At 43.1% G+C, this 18,279-nt stretch overlaps 1 protein-coding gene across 1 annotated transcript in view; it reads left to right on the plus strand.

Moving 5' to 3' along the window:
• The first annotated feature begins 8,406 nt into the window (after nucleotides 1-8,406).
• The window catches only part of LOC126282124 (cytochrome P450 4C1-like), a 91,266-nt gene continuing 81,393 nt past the window's right edge, over nucleotides 8,407-18,279 (plus strand). Inside the window, exon 1 of the mRNA XM_049981595.1 lies at nucleotides 8,407-8,773. Coding sequence (XP_049837552.1) covers nucleotides 8,611-8,773 — 163 coding nt within the window. The 5' untranslated portion in view covers nucleotides 8,407-8,610. The remainder of the gene's footprint in view (nucleotides 8,774-18,279) is intronic.

The raw sequence follows: 18,279 nt of genomic DNA on the forward strand, positions 1-18,279 counted from the left end.
CTCTCCCAACCCCCCTCCTCATCTCTTGGCAGGTCCTCGGACTCGTACACGGTTAGTGAACATTCGTTTGTCGGAGATCCACACCTTGTGTTTCTGTGTGTGCCGTCGTTTTGTGCTTAAGTGTTATTCGTTTTGTGCACCTACGTTTACGTGTGACAAATTCGTCTCTGTATGTGTCCAAGTGTCTGCACAACGTTTATCTTGGACTCTACGCCAGTGAACGGCTCCATGTATTTTAAAAAGAGTTTGTCTCCGTTTATATGACCACAGTATTTTTATCTCACATTGTCTTCATTTGTGTCTTGTATGTTTCTCTGAGGCCAAAGAGCGGCGTAGTATGCTGCTGGAGGCCTGCCTGTAAACAGGTTTGAAAATAACAATAAAGAAAAAAAAGAAACCTTTTAATACAACAAAGCGTTATGGTGTCTAACAGAAAAAATTACACAAAAGTAATAATTCAAGGGAAGGAAAAAGTATATATACTTGGCGCATATATGTGTGTTCATCCTGAATCCAGACGGCACATTCTACTGGTCTACTGTAAAGTGCTGCATTGGTACATCACAAATTTGGTAGTTTGTAACTGTGGACTATACTGCTATGAAACTTCTTGGCAGATTAAATCTATAAGCCACACTGTGACTCGAACTCGGGACTTCCGCCTTTCGCGATCAAGTGGTCTACCATCTGAGCTACCGTAGCGAGACTTTCGCCTTGTCCTCACAGATTTAAATTCTGCCAGTACCTCATCTCCTACCTGGCAGAATTTAAAGCTGTGAGGACGGGTCGACTGTAGTGCTTGGGTGGCTCAGATGGTAGAGCACTCTCCCGCGAAGAGCAAAGGTCATGAATTGGCGTCTCGGTCTAGCATATAGTTATAATCTGACAGTAGGTTTCATATCAGCGCACACTGCGCTGCAGAGTGAAAATTTCATTCTGACTATACTGCTTCTCAAAACTACACTAACTGCACTAGTGCATTTTGTAATAGAACCAAACTAGATTTTCTCGTTTGTCTGGACTCTTGGCCCCTGCTGAGCGAAATTATGAATTCGTTAGCACAATGGACTCTCATTCGGTAGGACAATGGTTTAAACTCGCCTATTGTCAACCTGCTTTAGGTTCTCCGTAATTTCCCTAAATCGCTCCAGGCAAATATCGAGATGGTTCCTTTGTAAGGGTAAGACCGATTTCCATCCCCAACCCCTAATCAATCTGAGCTTCAGCTCCGTCTCTAATGACCTCGATGTCGACGGGCCGTTAAAATCTAATCTTCTTTCCCTTCTTACTTAACCCATGGTGCACTGGGGCACAACTCAGGATTCACAGAGCCTGTGCTGCTGCGCTCTCTAAGGCGTAGAGGTCGAGAGATGGCTGTCAGCGCTCAGGAAACCCTTATCTTCTCGGAGGCTCATCTCCTCATTGCTTCAGGAGGTTTGTTGTAGATGGACGATCTGTCGTGGCGCGTCTCGTTGTCATGATGTATGGCCTCTTCTTGGTTGCCTCTCGGCCATGCAGGATTGCAGTTCGTGTACAACGTTACAAGCAGGAGTTACCTGATGTAACTCTGCCTCTGCCGGCCGTTGTGGCCGAGCGATTCTAGGAGCATCAGTCTAGAGAAGCGCGACCGCTACGGTCGCAGGTTCGAATACTGCCTCGGGTATGGATGTGTGTGATGTCCTTAGGTTACTTAGGTTTAAGTAGTCTAAGTTCTAGGGGACTGCTGACCTCAGAAGTTAAGTCCCATAGTGCTCAGAGCCATTTGAACCATCATCTCGTTTCCGAGAGTTCCGGAACCGGTACAGAAAATTGGAATAGAGATCAACATAAACATTATTTCCGCCCTTTTTATTCCTCGTGAAAACTACACATTGCATGTTGTACCACCATACAGGGAGACCTTCAAACCTGGTGGTCCAGATTGCTGTATACATCAGTAACTCTAATACCCAGTAGTATGTCCTCTTGCAATGATGCACGCCTGTATTTGTCGTGGCATACTACCCACAAGTTCATCCAGATTGTCCCGCTACTAAACAGCGATTTGGGGTAGATCGCTCAGAGTGGTTTGTGGGTCACGTCGCCCATAAACAGCCCTTTTCAATCCATCCCAGGCATGTTCGATAGGGTTTATGCCTGGAGAACATGCTGGCCACTCTAGTCGGGCAATGTAGTTATCCTTAAGGAAGTCATTCACAATATGTACACGATGGGTACGCGAATTGTCATCCATGAAGACGAAAGCCTTGACAATATGCTGCCGATATGGTTGCACTTCCGGTCGGAGGATAGCATTCACGTAACGTGCAGCCGTTACGGCGTCTCCCATGACCAGCAGTGGCGTACGTCGGCCCTGCATAATGCCTCTCCAAAACGGGAGGGAACCTCCACCTTGCTGCACTCGATGGACAGTGTGTCTAAGGTGTTCGGCCTGACGGCTTACCTCCAAACACGTCTTCGATGATTATCTGGTTGAAGACATATGCGACACTCATCGGCGAAGAGAGGGTGATGCCAATCCTGACCAGTCCATTCGGCATGTTGTTGGGCCCATCTGTACCGCATTGCATCGTATCGTGGTTGCAAAGATGGACCTCGTCACGGAGGTCAGGAGTAAAGCTACACATCATGCGCACAGTTTGAGTCGTAATATGCCGCCCTGTAGCTGCACGAAAAGCATTATTCAACATGGTAGCGTTGCTGCCAGGGTTCCTCCGAGCCATCCACTGCAATAATAGTCCTTAGGAGGCCTGAGTGAGGCATATCATCGACCGTGTCTGTCTCTCTGTATCTCTTCCATGTCCCATCAACATCGCTTTGGTTCACTCCGAGACGCCTGGACACTTCCCTTGTTGGGAGCCTTTTCTGGCACAAAGTAACAACACGGACGCTATCAAACCTTGGTATTGACCGTCAAGGCACGGCTGCACTACAGACAACATGAGTCGTGTACCGCCTTCCTGGTGGAACGACTGGAACTGATCGGCTGTCGGACCCCCTCCGTCTAATAGGCGCTGCCCATGCATGGTTGTTTACACCTTCGGGACGGTTTAGTGACATCTCTGAGCAGTCAAAGGGACTGTGTCTGTGATACAATATCCACTGTCAACGTCTGTCCTCAGGAGTTCTGGGAACCAGGATGATGCAAAAAATTTTTGATGTGTGTATAAAGACAAGTTGTATTCAGACGATTTACAGTTCAATTCAGATTAGGTTCTCTTTAGTCAAAGGTTAGCATACGATTTTGTGGGGACATTGTTTTGGTAATACGTAGACTTTTTTATAGAGGGGAGGCAAAGTTGGGCTATACTTCGTACAGAAACACATATAGTGGATAGGTTACATGTGCTGCGTTGTATTTTTAGTAAGTAGCTGGGGTATTTCTCCCTTGATCGAAGTATGGCATTATGGATCTTGCTTTTATGTTAGGAAAGAATTGGTAAGTTCTTCTCCCTGCTTGTGCCATATCCCACATTTCTTTCCTTGTCCTTATTTTAAGCTGCTCGTGTGCCCAAAATCTTCATTACCTTATCATGTTCGCCGTTTTTGAGCCAATACTGTGCAACTCTCTTTCAGATGACTTGTCCATAGGAAGCAAGCCTCAAATCAAATTACCGAGCGAGGTGGCGCAGTGGTTAGCACACTGGACTTGCATTCGGGAGGACGACGGTTCAATCCCGCCTCCGGCCATCCTGATTTAGGTTTTCCGTTATTTCCCTAAATCGCTTCAGGCAAATGCCAGGATGGTTCCTTTGAAAGGGCACGGCCGATTTCCATCCTAATCCATCCCTAACCCGAGCTTGCGCTCCGTCTCTAACGACCTCGTTGTCGACGGGACGTTAAACACTAACCACCACCATCAAATCAAATTAGTCGGTGGTGTTCCATACGCGCCTGTCAGACGGAGGTGTACACTGATCTGTGGTTGCCCGACCATTCCTGTGCGATCAGCGTTGTCGTTATTTCACAATCGTCGACGGGCGTTTCTCTGCTGCCGAATCTAAGGAACCAGGCGTTGTGAGCAGTTGTTTTGCTACAAGCCTACTTCCTGAGCCAACATTGCGTGATTGTACGATCCCTCAAGACCGAACGACTTGTCTCATCGTCTAGGGCACTAGTCACGAGGAGTTGCTGAGTTCCAATATGATGTTGAGTGTGGCTCTCCTGAACCATTCGATTCAGTATTTGCATGGCAGTCGTCTGAGCGCGATTAACGCGAGCAGCGATATCGCAGTATGGTGAACTGCAGTCTCGATAAACCACGCCCCTACGTCTGTGAAGTTCCAATAGACGCTGCAACACGCTTCTCCTTCTTACAGAAAACCTAACACAACCTCTCACAAATAACATTCAAATGTGATTTCTGACTGAGAAACCTGCTGCGTAATCCTTCATTATGCAGGGTGTCCCAGCAGGATTAGACGGTATGATATTACAGAAACCATCATTTGAAGCAAAGAACTCCATATGGACATATGCCCTATTCCGATTCTTTACCGATACAGAACACATTTAATGTGCATTGTTATTTATATTTTGTACAAATGTCTCTGGAAAGGTCGCGCACAGAATCTTGGTTTGGGAAGGGTCTGCTGTGCTCCGTTCCTACTTGTGCGACGAACGTGGGGTAAACGTTTCTGGTTAGCCCAGACCAGTAGTAGTTTGTATAGCCATGCGAATAGCTGTCGTACTGTATTGCGTTACAGTATATTAAGAAAGGTTTGAAAGATGAACTGGGGCAAATAGTGCGAATCGATCCATTCATTTTGCAAAAGATTTTAATTGGCCTGAAATTAATGTTCAGCTAAAGGCATTATTTGTATGAGCGCTTTTCGGAATTTACTTGCAAAAACAGTTACCCTCGTTCGGATTTTACGTGTGAAAAGAGTCACCCATAATTAACTGCACACCAAAGTGAGACAGATGATTCAACTTTGGCACACCAGTGTATCAGAACTTGATCTAACGTAAGTTTTAACCATTCTGGGAGATTTTTGCAGCTTCCCCTTCCATAGTTTAAACTTCTACGAATCCGTCCACAATTTGCGCTAAGGTAGATAAATAAATAAAGTTAAAAACAATTTTTAATCAGTAACACTTGTCCGTCGCAGAAATACAATGGTTTAAAATCGAGCTAAAGGACGTAAAACCCGTTCTTATATTAAGTGAACAAGCGGAAGCGATTTAAAGTGAATCAAACAAATAAAAATATTTTCTTACTATAAAATTGAAGATTGGCTTCCAAAAACCTAGTTTCATTCTGATTTTATGTGCAGCAAATGCACTATTGCGTGTCTTTTTACGAGCACCACTACTAAAAGGGGCGTTCAATAAGTAATACATTTCCTCCTGGCACCATATCATTCCCAATTCTTTCTATTATTCAACATAATCTCCGTTCAATGCGACCGCCTTTCGCCACCTTACTGGGAGGGCCTGTATGTCCGCATGGACCATCCTACTGGTCTACGTCTTGCTGCATCAATAACCTTCCCATCACTCACATACTGCTTCACACGAAATGCATCTTTCATTGGGCTAGACAGATTCTTCTGTTAGGCGATGACGACGAACACCTTTGAAAACCCCATCAGGTGCACGAGTGTGTCAACACTAACAGTAGAGACATACAGGTGAGCAGCAAGATGTTTGATTGTGATCCGTCGATAGCTTCGGCTGAGCGTCCGCACTTTCCAACACTGTAGAAGTCACTGTTATGTGCGGCAGGCCGGCAACCGGGAGATCGGACTACTTGGCGCGACCTTGTTGCTGTAATGACGTACGCTTTGCTCAACGACTCACTGTGCTTTTGTTCACTGCCAGTTCTCCGTAGACATTCTGCAAGCGCCTATAACTATCTGCGATGCTCTTGTTTTCCGCCAAAAGAAACTCAGTGACAGCTAACTACTTCGAACGCACCTCCGTTACAGACGACATTTTGAAGGCGACGTATAGCACTGCCATCTGTCGGACCGTCATGAAACTATAAGGGCTCAAGCAGGAATATTTCACTAAGTCCCGTAATAAATTCCGATTTTTTTCAGCCGAAATTGTCGGGGAGAAAAAATGTGTTGCATTTCTTATTGAACGCCTGTCGTATTTTTCAGATTAATGCGAATCGGTTCAAATTGTGTAAGAAAGTAGACAAACATTTAATTAACTGTCATTCTCTTGCTTTGTGAAAGCGTTATGCGTTGCGGAGGAGGAGGGAGGTGGAGATTAGTGTTTGATGTCCAATCGACAAATAGCTCATTATAGACGGAGAACAAGCTCGGATTAGGGAAGGAAACCTACCATGCCCTCTCAAAGGAATAGTCCGGGCATTTGTCTGTAGCGATTTACGGAAATCATGGAAAACCTAAATCGGGATGCCCGGACGCTGGTTTGAACCATTGTCCTCGCGAATGCGATTTATCCGTTGCTACTACATAAGCGACATGATTGAAAAGACATAAAAAATAACTGTTCCGAATCAATCGTCACCCGAATCAACAAAAAACTACATCGGCTGCCAGGTTTTGGTGTACTAATGTTAAGATTATTGGAGAATTAAAGATGGGAACCAGAATGAAAAATGCTCATATGTACAAAAGAAGGTGAATACATCCCGGACTGAATTAGGGATGTAAAAAAAGGGAACTAGCTTTTCGATTTATCTGGCAGCTTCAAAGACATTTAAATCAAAAGATCTTGACATATTTTTTCGAGTTAGTCCTACTTCTCCAACACAGTGAGCTATCTTACACCCGCCTCCTGTTACATGTACGGTGAGGAAAGTAAGAACAAATAGACACGAATTTATATACTACTAGAGAGTATCCTGGAGTGGGGGTGTATCTATAACAGGAAATAACCCAGAGTGGAGATGCATGCATCCTAAACTTTAATGACACGTTGTGTCCTATTGCATTATATTACAAATGCTATGTTGCACGACATGATGATATGTACCATGTTATACGACATGACGTCATAATAATTTGAACAAGGAAAAAACCACGAATCTGTCAAGATGTTTTTATTTAAACGTTTTCGAAACTACCAGGTAAGTCGAAATGCTAGTTCCCTGCAGGATATGTTCACCTTTTTCTGTGCTACGGTAGGAGCATATCCATTTTGGTTCACTACACCGTCAGGTTTACATGTGTACAACAGTCAGTAAACGTCAAAACATGCATTTAGAAAGTATCAACTGAAAAATAAGTGTTTTCAACACAACACCTAGCCGTTGTGAAACACGTCACATTAAAACTGTTTTATGGCTCGCAATAAATGTTCGCATATCCCACCATCAGCTTCTGTACATTTGTGTACTCTTAGGAGTGCATGTTGTGTTGCTCTTCTGCATGCAAATTCAAGTTCCCCTAATGGGGGCAGCAGCGTCCATGACGTGACCAAGCAGTTCATCTCGCGGAATCCACCTTTCATTCGTACACATCAGACTTCATCCAGCCCCATAAGCAAAAGTCCAATGACTTAAGGACTGGTCATCATCCAGTTAATTGAGCGATTAGAGTAAGTGCGGTTGGGATGTTCATCCACACAGATAGTAAATTGTGGACGCCCACCGTAATGTTGGAAGTGCACTGTAGTCCGCGTGGCCTAAGGAACGTTCTCGAGCTGTTCAACAAACGAATTTTCCAAAAAATTGCTAGTAATTCTGTTCCGTCTTTCGCTCTTCTACACCGACCGGACCTGTCAGCATGTTACCGAACGTGCCGCACCGAACATGGATTGAAAAACGACAGTGGAAATTGGTTCCCACTGTAGGGTATGGATTTTCCTGCGAACATCAGTAATACGTGTGTTGTTGATTCCATTCCGTGTAAACGTGGCTTCATAAGTGAATAGCATTAATGGAAGCAATCGACAACTGAAGGCTTCCATCAAGGAACACGATCACCATCAGCTGTGTAGTGGGATGACGACAAAGAAAATTTGTGCTGGATCGGGACTCGAACCCGAATTTTACGCTTATCGCGAGCGGTCGTCACAAGACATCCGTTCAAGTCGTTCCATGACCCCATTGTTAATTTGTACTAATTGCATTTCTGCAAGTTGGTTATTATTATTTTAGTTTTACTAAAATTAATTAATAGTGTCTATCAATATGCAAGCTTACAACTATCTTAAGTTGTTGCAGTTTATCTGCACTAGAAGCAACAGCACAATGTCATCAGCAAACTAAGCGCCTGAACAAACTGCTTAGCCTGTCGAAAGCGAAAAGAGCTGATGATGTCTTACGGTCGTTACTGCCCACTTACGAGCAGTAAACGCAACATGATTCATTGTTTTGCCCCTTCATTGAGACGTGACCCTGACTTTGAGAGCAGCTATGGCGACACGCGTGGTAAAATGGCCCCCCCGACGGCTCTGTTACGAGCCGAGGGCGCCCACTGCCATTAGTCGACCTTCAGAGTGTACGCTAGCGCTACGGCGCGCCGCGGCCCATAACGGAACTAGCAGCAGCACGCTGGCCGCTGATGGCTGCGATCTCGTCTGCGCTGATGGCTTTCCCCGGCCAGTGCACCTCCGGAGCTCTGCCGAGTCGAGTGCACGCCGCTCCTCTGCGGTACTTCTAACTTCACCGGCATTTGCGTCTTCTGCCCCATGGAGCTAATACTCTTCGTGGTAGCGGCCGCAGTTGTAGGCCTGGCCGCTCTGGCGCTGTACCGGAGGTGGATTTTCTGCAGAGCCGTCGACAAGATTCCCGGCCCTCTGGCGTTCCCGCTGATAGGGACTACGTACATAGCGTTCCTCGTCGAAAGGCAAGGTACTGTACCAACAATGAAAGTTTTCGTATAGAAACCGTATATTCACATGGTTAACCTTTAGTTACTTGTCACAACAGAATGCCAGATAAGAGTTAGAACCTCAGCATCTCTCATTACCGGCACATCTGACGGAATATAGGTGTACGAAATTTAGGACTAGGAGCTGCGTTGGGCTGCTTATGCTTTGCATAAAAGACATTGATGTTGGTCCGCTTCCTGGACTGATAAATTTTAAAACTAGATTGCGAAATCCTCGTAAAATTTACTATTGCAGGTGATATAACACTGGATATTCTAAACTTCCTGGCAGATTAAAAGTGTGTGCCGGACCGAGATTCGAACTCGGTCCCGAGTTCGAGTCTCGGTACGGCACACACTTTTAATCTGCCAGGAAGTTTCATATCGGCGCACACTCCGCTACAGAGTGAAAGTCTCATTCAGGATATTTTGTTTGTTATTTTATCCGTGTTGGATCTTGTGAACCCCGCGGCCGTTAATGATAGTTGGTGAATGACGCAACCAGCCACAAATACATTTTTAATGTTTTATTTTACTGCCTTAACCGGTTTTGGGTGCCACGCCCATCTTCATATGGCTAACATTTTTCGTTACATAGATCTTTTGGTTAACAGCATGTCGTCTGCTCCACACTGCACAAGAATATTTGAGTATTTAATGCCACTTTATCAGTTGTTACATTAATAAAACTACGCAAAGTGTGAGATGCAAAATGGTTGTGTTCTCTAGTAGACAGCGATTCGTTTCATTGTGATCCGTGTGGTTTCCTAGCAACAAAACGAACCGCTATTTACTGGAACATATAAATGCGAATACACACACACACACACACACACACACACACACACATATATATATATATATATATATATATATATATATATATATATATATATATATATATTAATTAAACAACTGATGAAGTGGAACTATACTCAAATATTCTTGTGCAATAGGGAGCAGACAACATTATGTTAACCAAAACATCTATGTAACGAAAAATGCTAGCCATGTGAAAACGGGCATGGTAGCCAAGAACCGGTTATGGCAGTAAAATAAAACATTAAAAAAGTATTTGTGGCTGGTTGTGTCACTCACCAACTAGGATATTTTGTATGAAGTTTGGTATGTAACATACATTAGACATCTAATACTGGTAAATTACTAGTGCATAATCTATAAATTATGGCTTACATTGAAGAAAATGTGGAGTAGTGAACTTCACGATTGTTTAGTGGGAGTTTAACGTTTTTCCCTCCTAAGTGTTCTAGGGTTAATTTACAGGGTGTTACACCTATGTATATACAAACGAGAGGCGAGTATATTGCAATGAAACAAGCGAATAATTGTAACAAATATAGATTCGTAAACCAATGGTTTCCAAAATGCCTTCGTTTGATTTTATCATCATTCTGGATACCCAAGTATTGGTACATAGTGCTACAACGAGAAGTCTGTTTTGTAGTGGATCCCCAGTACCATGGCCTCGCAGGTCCACGAACTTGAAAGCTTTGAATATTGTGTGTGAGGATATATAAAAGGATGACTCCAGGAAAATATAGTGGATGGTTGTCATTTCGTTGGGAAACCGTTTCGGATTTCTGACATGTACGGGAATCAATAAGAATACGTGTTGAAGCCTGCCTTCGCTTGCAGAACACTTGTTGGAATATCCCCCGCATGAATCTCCACTCCGCAGAGGATTCAGCGCTGACTTGAACCTTCGTGGAAGATTTAAACTGTGTGCCAGGGCTAGGCCTAGACTCGAAGCTGGGACCTTTGCCTTTTACGGACAAGTGCTCTTTCGGTTGAGCTATCCAAGCTGTGAGGGTGGTTCGCGAGTTGTGCATGGATATCGTCTACTCGATGGAACACTTACCTGCGTAAAGCGTAATTTCCGTGTTCGAGGACCGGTATGGCACATAGTTTTAATCTGCCAGGAAGTTTGTGGTACGCGTTTTTCGTTAAACGTATATCTGTAATTTGGATGTACAGAGACTCTGTTATAAAGTGTTGAGGTACTCAGTGGTAATATATGGTGTCAGGGAAACCATTGGTTATCGGATCTGTATTTACAGTATACATTATTTCTCAAGTCTACAACCATTATTCTCAACACACTCATCGCCCAGGAAAAAATCAGGTATCGTTAGAAAGGTTTTTGACCGGGTTCTGACATTTCATCCCGGTTTTGTCCTGAAACGTACTATATGTGGAAAATTTTAACATTACAGACTTTTTAACTATCATAGGCAAAACAGCAGCGTGGATCCCCAGGTTCAGGCGTATATTTTACGAAGCTGACTCATTAATTTCTAATAACGGACTGTCCTTTCGTATTATCTTACTACAAATACCATTTTATTTGTTTTAAAGTACTTGTTTTTATACACCATTGTCACAAATAATAACCGTGACCACTGCCGTAGGCCGGTCGGGGTGGCCGAGCGGTTCTAGGCGCTACAGTGTGGAACGGCGCGACCGCTACGGTCGCAGGTTCGAATCCTGCCTCGGGCATGGATGTGTGTGATGTCATTAGGTTAGTTAGGTTTAAGTAGTTCTAAGTTCTAGCTGAATGATGACCTCTGAAGTTAAGTCCCATAATGCTCTGAGCCATTTTTGAACCACTGCTGTAGTCAATTATCTCTGCCTGTCATACAAATTGACACTTCTAAGCGAATACACTTGATGAAATGACAAACATGCTTGTCATTGTCGCCTTGATTTGTGATTACCTGTTGCTACGACGGCCTATGGTGCTTACTGTCATTGAAGATGTTTGTCGAGTCAGAGTCTTAGGTTATGTGAGTCTACTGCCTGTCGCACAAGCCGGGACGAACATTCCATATACAAAACACGTTTTTCGACACATGCAAATGTATATACAAGGATGTATCATAAATTCTTGATTATTATTTCACGTCGTTCGGTTCATTTTTTAAAATACTTTCTCTTCATTCCAACGACAACACTTGTTCCAAATACTGTTCATTGTTTAAAAGTACAAAAGTGCTTAACTTTCCCCTGGCTAGGATTATTTTCTTGCTTCATTGCGCAGCTAAAGTGGGGGAGTCACTCGAGCAGACGCCTTATAGTCCTGATCTCTCCGTGCGATTATCACGCCTTCTTTCCGTTTGAGCCTGTAATAGTACACATCCTGTACAATGAAAGTTATGTTCCACTCTCAACCTAACATCTCCGTTGAATCTGCTTAAGAAAATACAGAAAATTTATTTAAAAGTATGCATTTGGTGTAGTGAATGATAACTCTGTTTATACGCGCTGCAAGATAATGCCCGTAACAAAGAAATAGAATCCGATAATTCGATTCTAAGCTTCTTGTAAGACATTTGTGGAACTTGATGATTTAAATATTTACCGGCAATACTAAGAAAAAAAGATAAATATGGTAACACTGAATGTAAATAGTAGGTACTCTTTTCTGAAGGTGTAAGACTCGATCAAAAATTTTCGGTGTGAGGGCTTTGCTGCAGTGTATATGCAACATAGCGCGACTCTGATGAGGGCGTACAAGCACAGACATGTAAGCAAGGGGTTAGTGTAGCAATCGTGTCTTTCCGACTTATAAGCGATATATGAGGAAAGAGAATTACGACAACATTATTATCAAATGCGTCCAAACAGGATCAACGCACTGTTATTCTTTTCTTGGCGGCCGAAGAATTCATCTACAATTACATGGATACTCTACAAATCACATTTAAGTGCCTGGCAGTGATATCATCGAACCACCTTCACAATAATTCCTTTATTCCAATATCGTATAGCGCGCTGTAAAAATGAATACCTATATCTCTCGGTGCGAGCTCTGATTTCCCATATTTTATTATGGTGATCGTTTGTCCCTGTGTAGGTCGGCAGCAACAATATATTTTCGCATTCGGAGGAGAAAGCTGGTGATAGAAATTTAGTCAGATTCCTCCGCAATGAAAAACGCCTTTGTTTTAATGATGTTCACCCAAAATCTGTATCATTTCAGTGACACACCCTCCCCTATTTCGCGATAGTACAAAACCTGCTGACCTTTGAACTTTCTCGATATGTATGGGGCAGCATGTCTGTCGAAAACAACCGTTGTGAACTGGTGCGTCAATTTCAGCAGTGGTCGCGATTCGACACAAGACGCCGCTCGATCTTGGAGGCTAGCGTCAGTCATTACGGAAAACAACAAGCTGGTGGTCGATGATGAGATTAGGCCGGACCGGCGCATAACTATTCGTGCGCTAGCTGAGGATCTCGACGTCAGCCTGCGTAGTGTGCAAATACACCGTCCAGCAGAAGTTGGGCTACCTTAAAGTCCGCAGCCAGTGGACACACCGGGCGTCGAACGGCGAACAAAAAGCAGACCGGATAAGGATGGCTGTTTTCCTGAAGCACCTGATTCGTTTAAATGTTGAAGGCAACACGTTTCCTAAGCGCATTGTTGCAGGCGACGAAAGGTATGGCACCACTGGGAACTGGATTCGAAGTTGTCGACGATGCGGTGGTCTCATCCATAGACCCCTCGTTCCAAGAAGTTCAAAAGCCAGTCATCTGCTTGAAGGGTGGTGCTCACCCTGTTCTTTGATTACCAGGGCTCACTGCTTATTGATTTCAAGATAACTGTTTCTCCATCGCTTGGGAAGGATACTGCGCAACGCCTGAGAAATTACGGCGTGCAAATAAGGCGAAACGTCCGGTAAAACTGCGACAAGGTGTGCTGCTGCTTCATTATAACACACGTCTCCATATCGCAAATGGCGTAACGCAGAAATTGCGCCATCTAAAGTGGGAGAGTCACTCGAGCAGACGCCTTATAGCCCTGATCTCTCCATGCGATTATCACGCCTGCGGACCCTCAAAAATTTCCTTCAAGGTCGACGATTCCTGTCGGACCAATATGTGCAGCAGGCATTTACGGACCTCCTCAGGCAGCACGACAGCGTATTTTACCAAACGGGTATCTTCAGCCTGGTGCGTCGGTGGCATGATTGTCAAAATTCAAGGCGTTTTTGCCTGATTGGCACAGCGATTCTGCACTGTACGACATTCGAGGGGGAACTTTTTGATCGCTCTTATATTTCTCTACAGCAGTGGTTCCCAATAGGTGGTCCGCGGACCCTTAGGGGTCTGCGAGCTATGCCAGAGGGGTCCTCAAGACACTATTAGAATAAAAAATATATTGAATATATTTCGTATTATAACAGATTTTTAGTTTTGGCCGCTTGCTGCATGAGCAGAGATTTACCGAACGCTAACTTCTGCGTCTAGCGTCTTCCTGGAGCCAACTGAAACTAGCACATTCTAGCGCAAAACTAGTATTAGACAGATGCATATAGTTCTGCTGTATGCCGTTAGACTACGCACGCTGCCTCTTTGCAGCTGACAACTAACAGTCACTTTACACAGAAACTCGCATTTCAGACGACAATCGGCCAATGTTAATTTATTTCCAGTGCTTTCACAGACCGTATTGTTTACATATTGAATATATTGTATTAAAACAGTAATGTACGTAAAGCGTTGTTTTTTGGGGAAGCCACAGTTCGCGTAGTTAAAAATGGACTGTTTGTTAAAAAGTGGTTCGTTAAAACGAGAAAGGCCTACAGATGAAGAGGAAGATAATGCACCTGTTATACTAAACACCCAGATTTGAAGACAAAGATTTTTGCAATAATCAAAAATTTAACAATAAGAATGATGGATAAATTGAAAAAATTATAAGCTGAATATTGTTTCAATAATGAATATGTCAATGTTTCTTCTAAGTACCAAAAATAGAAAACGTATAAAAAGACTCTTAATTTGGCTTTTTAGATTCTTGATACTGTGATAAGACAAGGTACCGATCATGCTCGATGAGGGGTCCTCGAAAAAATTTTGTTAGGAACCCCTGCTCTAGAGTGTAGCATTGAACAGAAGTAAGTCATTCCAGATAATAATAGAAGCTTTCGGAATGAGGTGCTACAGAGACACTGCAGAAGATTAGATATGTAACTAGAGTTGTACTCCTTAAAGAATATGTTGCATTTTTTAAGTAATAAAAATTAGTTACTCCTGTAACTTCTGCGCTTTTATGCAACCGAAGCAATTACGTTTGATGAAATTACAGTTTACATGCACAAAAATTTATATGTATGTAAGCGTTGTTATTATTTTGTACTTAATAGGAGGCTTATCATGGTCAAACGCAAGAACTTCCTGCTATTACTGATAAATGCGAAAGTTGTTTACGGATAACAGAAACATGTTTTACTTAAGTTTGAAAAAGTACTGAAGCGATGTTTGATATATTTTTGTTACTTGGTTTTTTATTTTACCTATTTTCTCCACTCAGTTTTTTATTTTACCTTTTTTCCCCCACTCACTTCCTAGATGAGCGTAACGGCCAACAGTTATGCAACACACCCAATTTACAGGTAAAACAGATTCGACCTTCCTTAACTGACCAAAGCTACTGGGAAAACTAGTGCATACTACGCATACTTACGGTAGTCTATGAAAGCCTACAATAATATTAAGCTCTATGCGTAGCTAACGAAGAGGTACTGAATCGAAGAGGGGGGGGGGGGGGGGAAGGAGTCTATAGCATAACTCGGCTGAAACAAGGGCCCAGTTGATACAATACGTTCTGAGAGATCATGGAATTAATCAGTATTAAGCAGCAGCAGCATCCAGACATGGAGAAATCAATAACGTCTTGGAAATGTCAGTCGGTAATGGAGGGAAGTAAGTGGAGAGGAGAAAATTTTAGGGAGGGATCAGCGCGTGACAACAGAAGAGCGGTTTAGTTGAACGTTGGTTACAGCAGTTGTGCAGAAGAGGCTTGAATACGATAGACTAACAGGAAGAGATGCATCAAACCTGTTCCAGAGAGACAGGTTTTACTTTGTCGTCCTTTTTTGTGCTTCCACAATCCGCTATTCGAACTTAAGCAAGTATATGGGTACCAAGTCAGAGTTTTTGTCTTTTCCAGCTGTGTATCTCATTTCCATTCGCTCACGGTAACTGCTGCTGATTACATGATTGCCGTTTTTAACTCGTTGCCCTCAAGTTTGCATTCAGTACCGCCCCGTTCTGTCTAGGGTCTTGGTTCCCAGCAGTGTTAGTTGTGCGTTAGCGCTGACACGTAAGTCCTGTGGACGGATTTAATTATGAACAGTTGGCCGATGTGAACCCCATGTGAGGATCCACTGAATGCAGCGGAAGTGTGGCATAACGACGCCACTGTTCTTGCAGCAACGGCAGCCACGTCACAGTTCTGTCTGAGGGGTATTTCATTAATCTGTGATGAATGCTGTACGTTCTGGTCATTTCATTTTATAGGCTTCTTCACTGTTATGAACGTACGGGATAGTTAAAAAAAGGAATAGACTTCAGTTGTTTATTACAAGGAAACTATGAAAGATAGCAATACATTGCGCATTTCACTCCATAGAGGAATGTTCAAAGTTTTATGTTCGTACAGGTATTATACTGCACACATAACATGGGCACCATGAGTTGCTCGAGAAAAATCGAAACGGCAGTCTATTTCATTCCACAAACGAACCAACAGGTACCTGTTTACTGAATCGACAGTTTCAAAAATTCAGGTCTTGAAGAGAAGCTGCCACAGGTGGGACAAGGACTCTGTCTTTTACGTAAACACACAGAAAAGATAGCAATGTATGACTTCTGGTAACCTGGGAGAACAAAACCAATGAACAAGATCTTGTTATCCATCTCTTCCAGTCTAAAGTTGTGGGATGTTGATGTTAAGATAACGCTGCGCCTAAAGGTGGAAGTGAGGTGGGGCGCCTTCATGCTTAAAAATGAATTTATTGGAATCTTCGTGAAGTTGAGGAAACAACCAAGTTTGCAGCATGACCAGGTATGACATTCCTGTCGCAGTTTCTTCCGGAAAAAAGAAAGGTCTGTAAACTTTGTGAACAGAAACGCCACACAACGCGTTCAGTGTCGGTGAGTGTCTTCCACGTTCGACGACGACGCCATGATTTGGTGACCCCAAAATTCGTAAATTATGACAGTTTACTATACCCGATAGATGAAACGTCGGTTCGTCCTTGAAGATGAGTCGTTCGGAGAAAGTGCCCTCTGCCGTATCTTGTAGAACTGAAATGCAGAACTCGTACCTTCTGTTGTGGTCGCCGGTACGCATTTGCTACAGTATGACTTGTAAGCCTTCGTATCCATGCGTCGTTTCAGAACACGCCACACCGTTGCTTGAGGAAATTGAACTCCTGGCGTGCCCGCTTGTGGACTTCCGAGGGTTCCGTGTGAATGCATCTGCAATAAGCTCGACATTTTCATCAAATATGCGTGGCCGATCAATGCTTTTCCCTTCGCATATGCAACCGACTTCCAAGAATTTTGTATGCCAATCATAAATGTGCGTCTGCGAAAGTGGCTTCTTGCTACATCGTCGGCAGATTGTACGTTGTACTTGAACAATGAATTGACTTCGCGCAGATTCCACCACACAAACTGATTACTCTTTGTAATGTAATCGCCATGTTGCTACAAACAAACAAGAATCACATCTGTGTTAGAACTTCGAACCTTCCTCTACCCAGCGGCATATGCAATGCATTTCTTTCTTTTATAGTTTGTCTGTAGTAAACAATTGAAACCTGTAATTTCTTTTTGAATCATTCCACATTTTCACAGAGACAGAAGTGATTGTCCTACAATACCGAATAAATCATAATTACATTTTTACTCTGCCGTGGAGACCACGAATCCCTTGTACCAAAATACTTCGAAGCTATCCCTGAACAACATCTGAAAGTATGTTGGTAGGGTTGCTTCACACTGTATAAATCATGACCCACGTGAGGTTGCAGTTTCCTCCAGTCACATGTCACAGAAACATGTAAACGTCGTGAGTTGAGCAAAACAGTGTGTTGTGATGGCTCCCAAACACTCCACTCTGGACGAGGAAGACAGATGTAATGCAGGCTAATGGGATGGATAAAATTCAGAAACTCGTAAAAGAATTTACAACTAGAGTCTTCGACCAAACGAATTTACTTCCAGGTGTCTAGGTAACGCCTACATAACTCGTCTACATATATTGCACAACCGTAAGTTACCAAGATACCTATTCGAGGAATCACAATAAGGAATTGTACAAACAAAAATTCAAACACTGTGAGAGAAAAACCAACAGTCAAACAAACGAATATATATATATATATATATATATATATATATATATATATATATATATATATATATATATGAAAAAAATCGTAACACCAAAAAATTATTAATGTAGTGTAATGAATGATCTCGGAAACTGACATACGGTCGGGAGGGCGGTGTGCTGACCACATGCCTCTCGGTATCCGCATCCAGTGACACCTATGAGCTGAGGATGACACGGCGGCCGTTCAGTACCGTTGAGCCTTCATAACCTGTTGGGAGTAGTTGTTTTTGTATAATGAAATACATTTATCTAGGTAACATATTTATGTCATTAACA

This window comes from Schistocerca gregaria, chromosome 7, assembly GCF_023897955.1.
Source record: "Schistocerca gregaria isolate iqSchGreg1 chromosome 7, iqSchGreg1.2, whole genome shotgun sequence".
Lineage (NCBI taxonomy): Eukaryota > Metazoa > Arthropoda > Insecta > Orthoptera > Acrididae > Schistocerca > Schistocerca gregaria.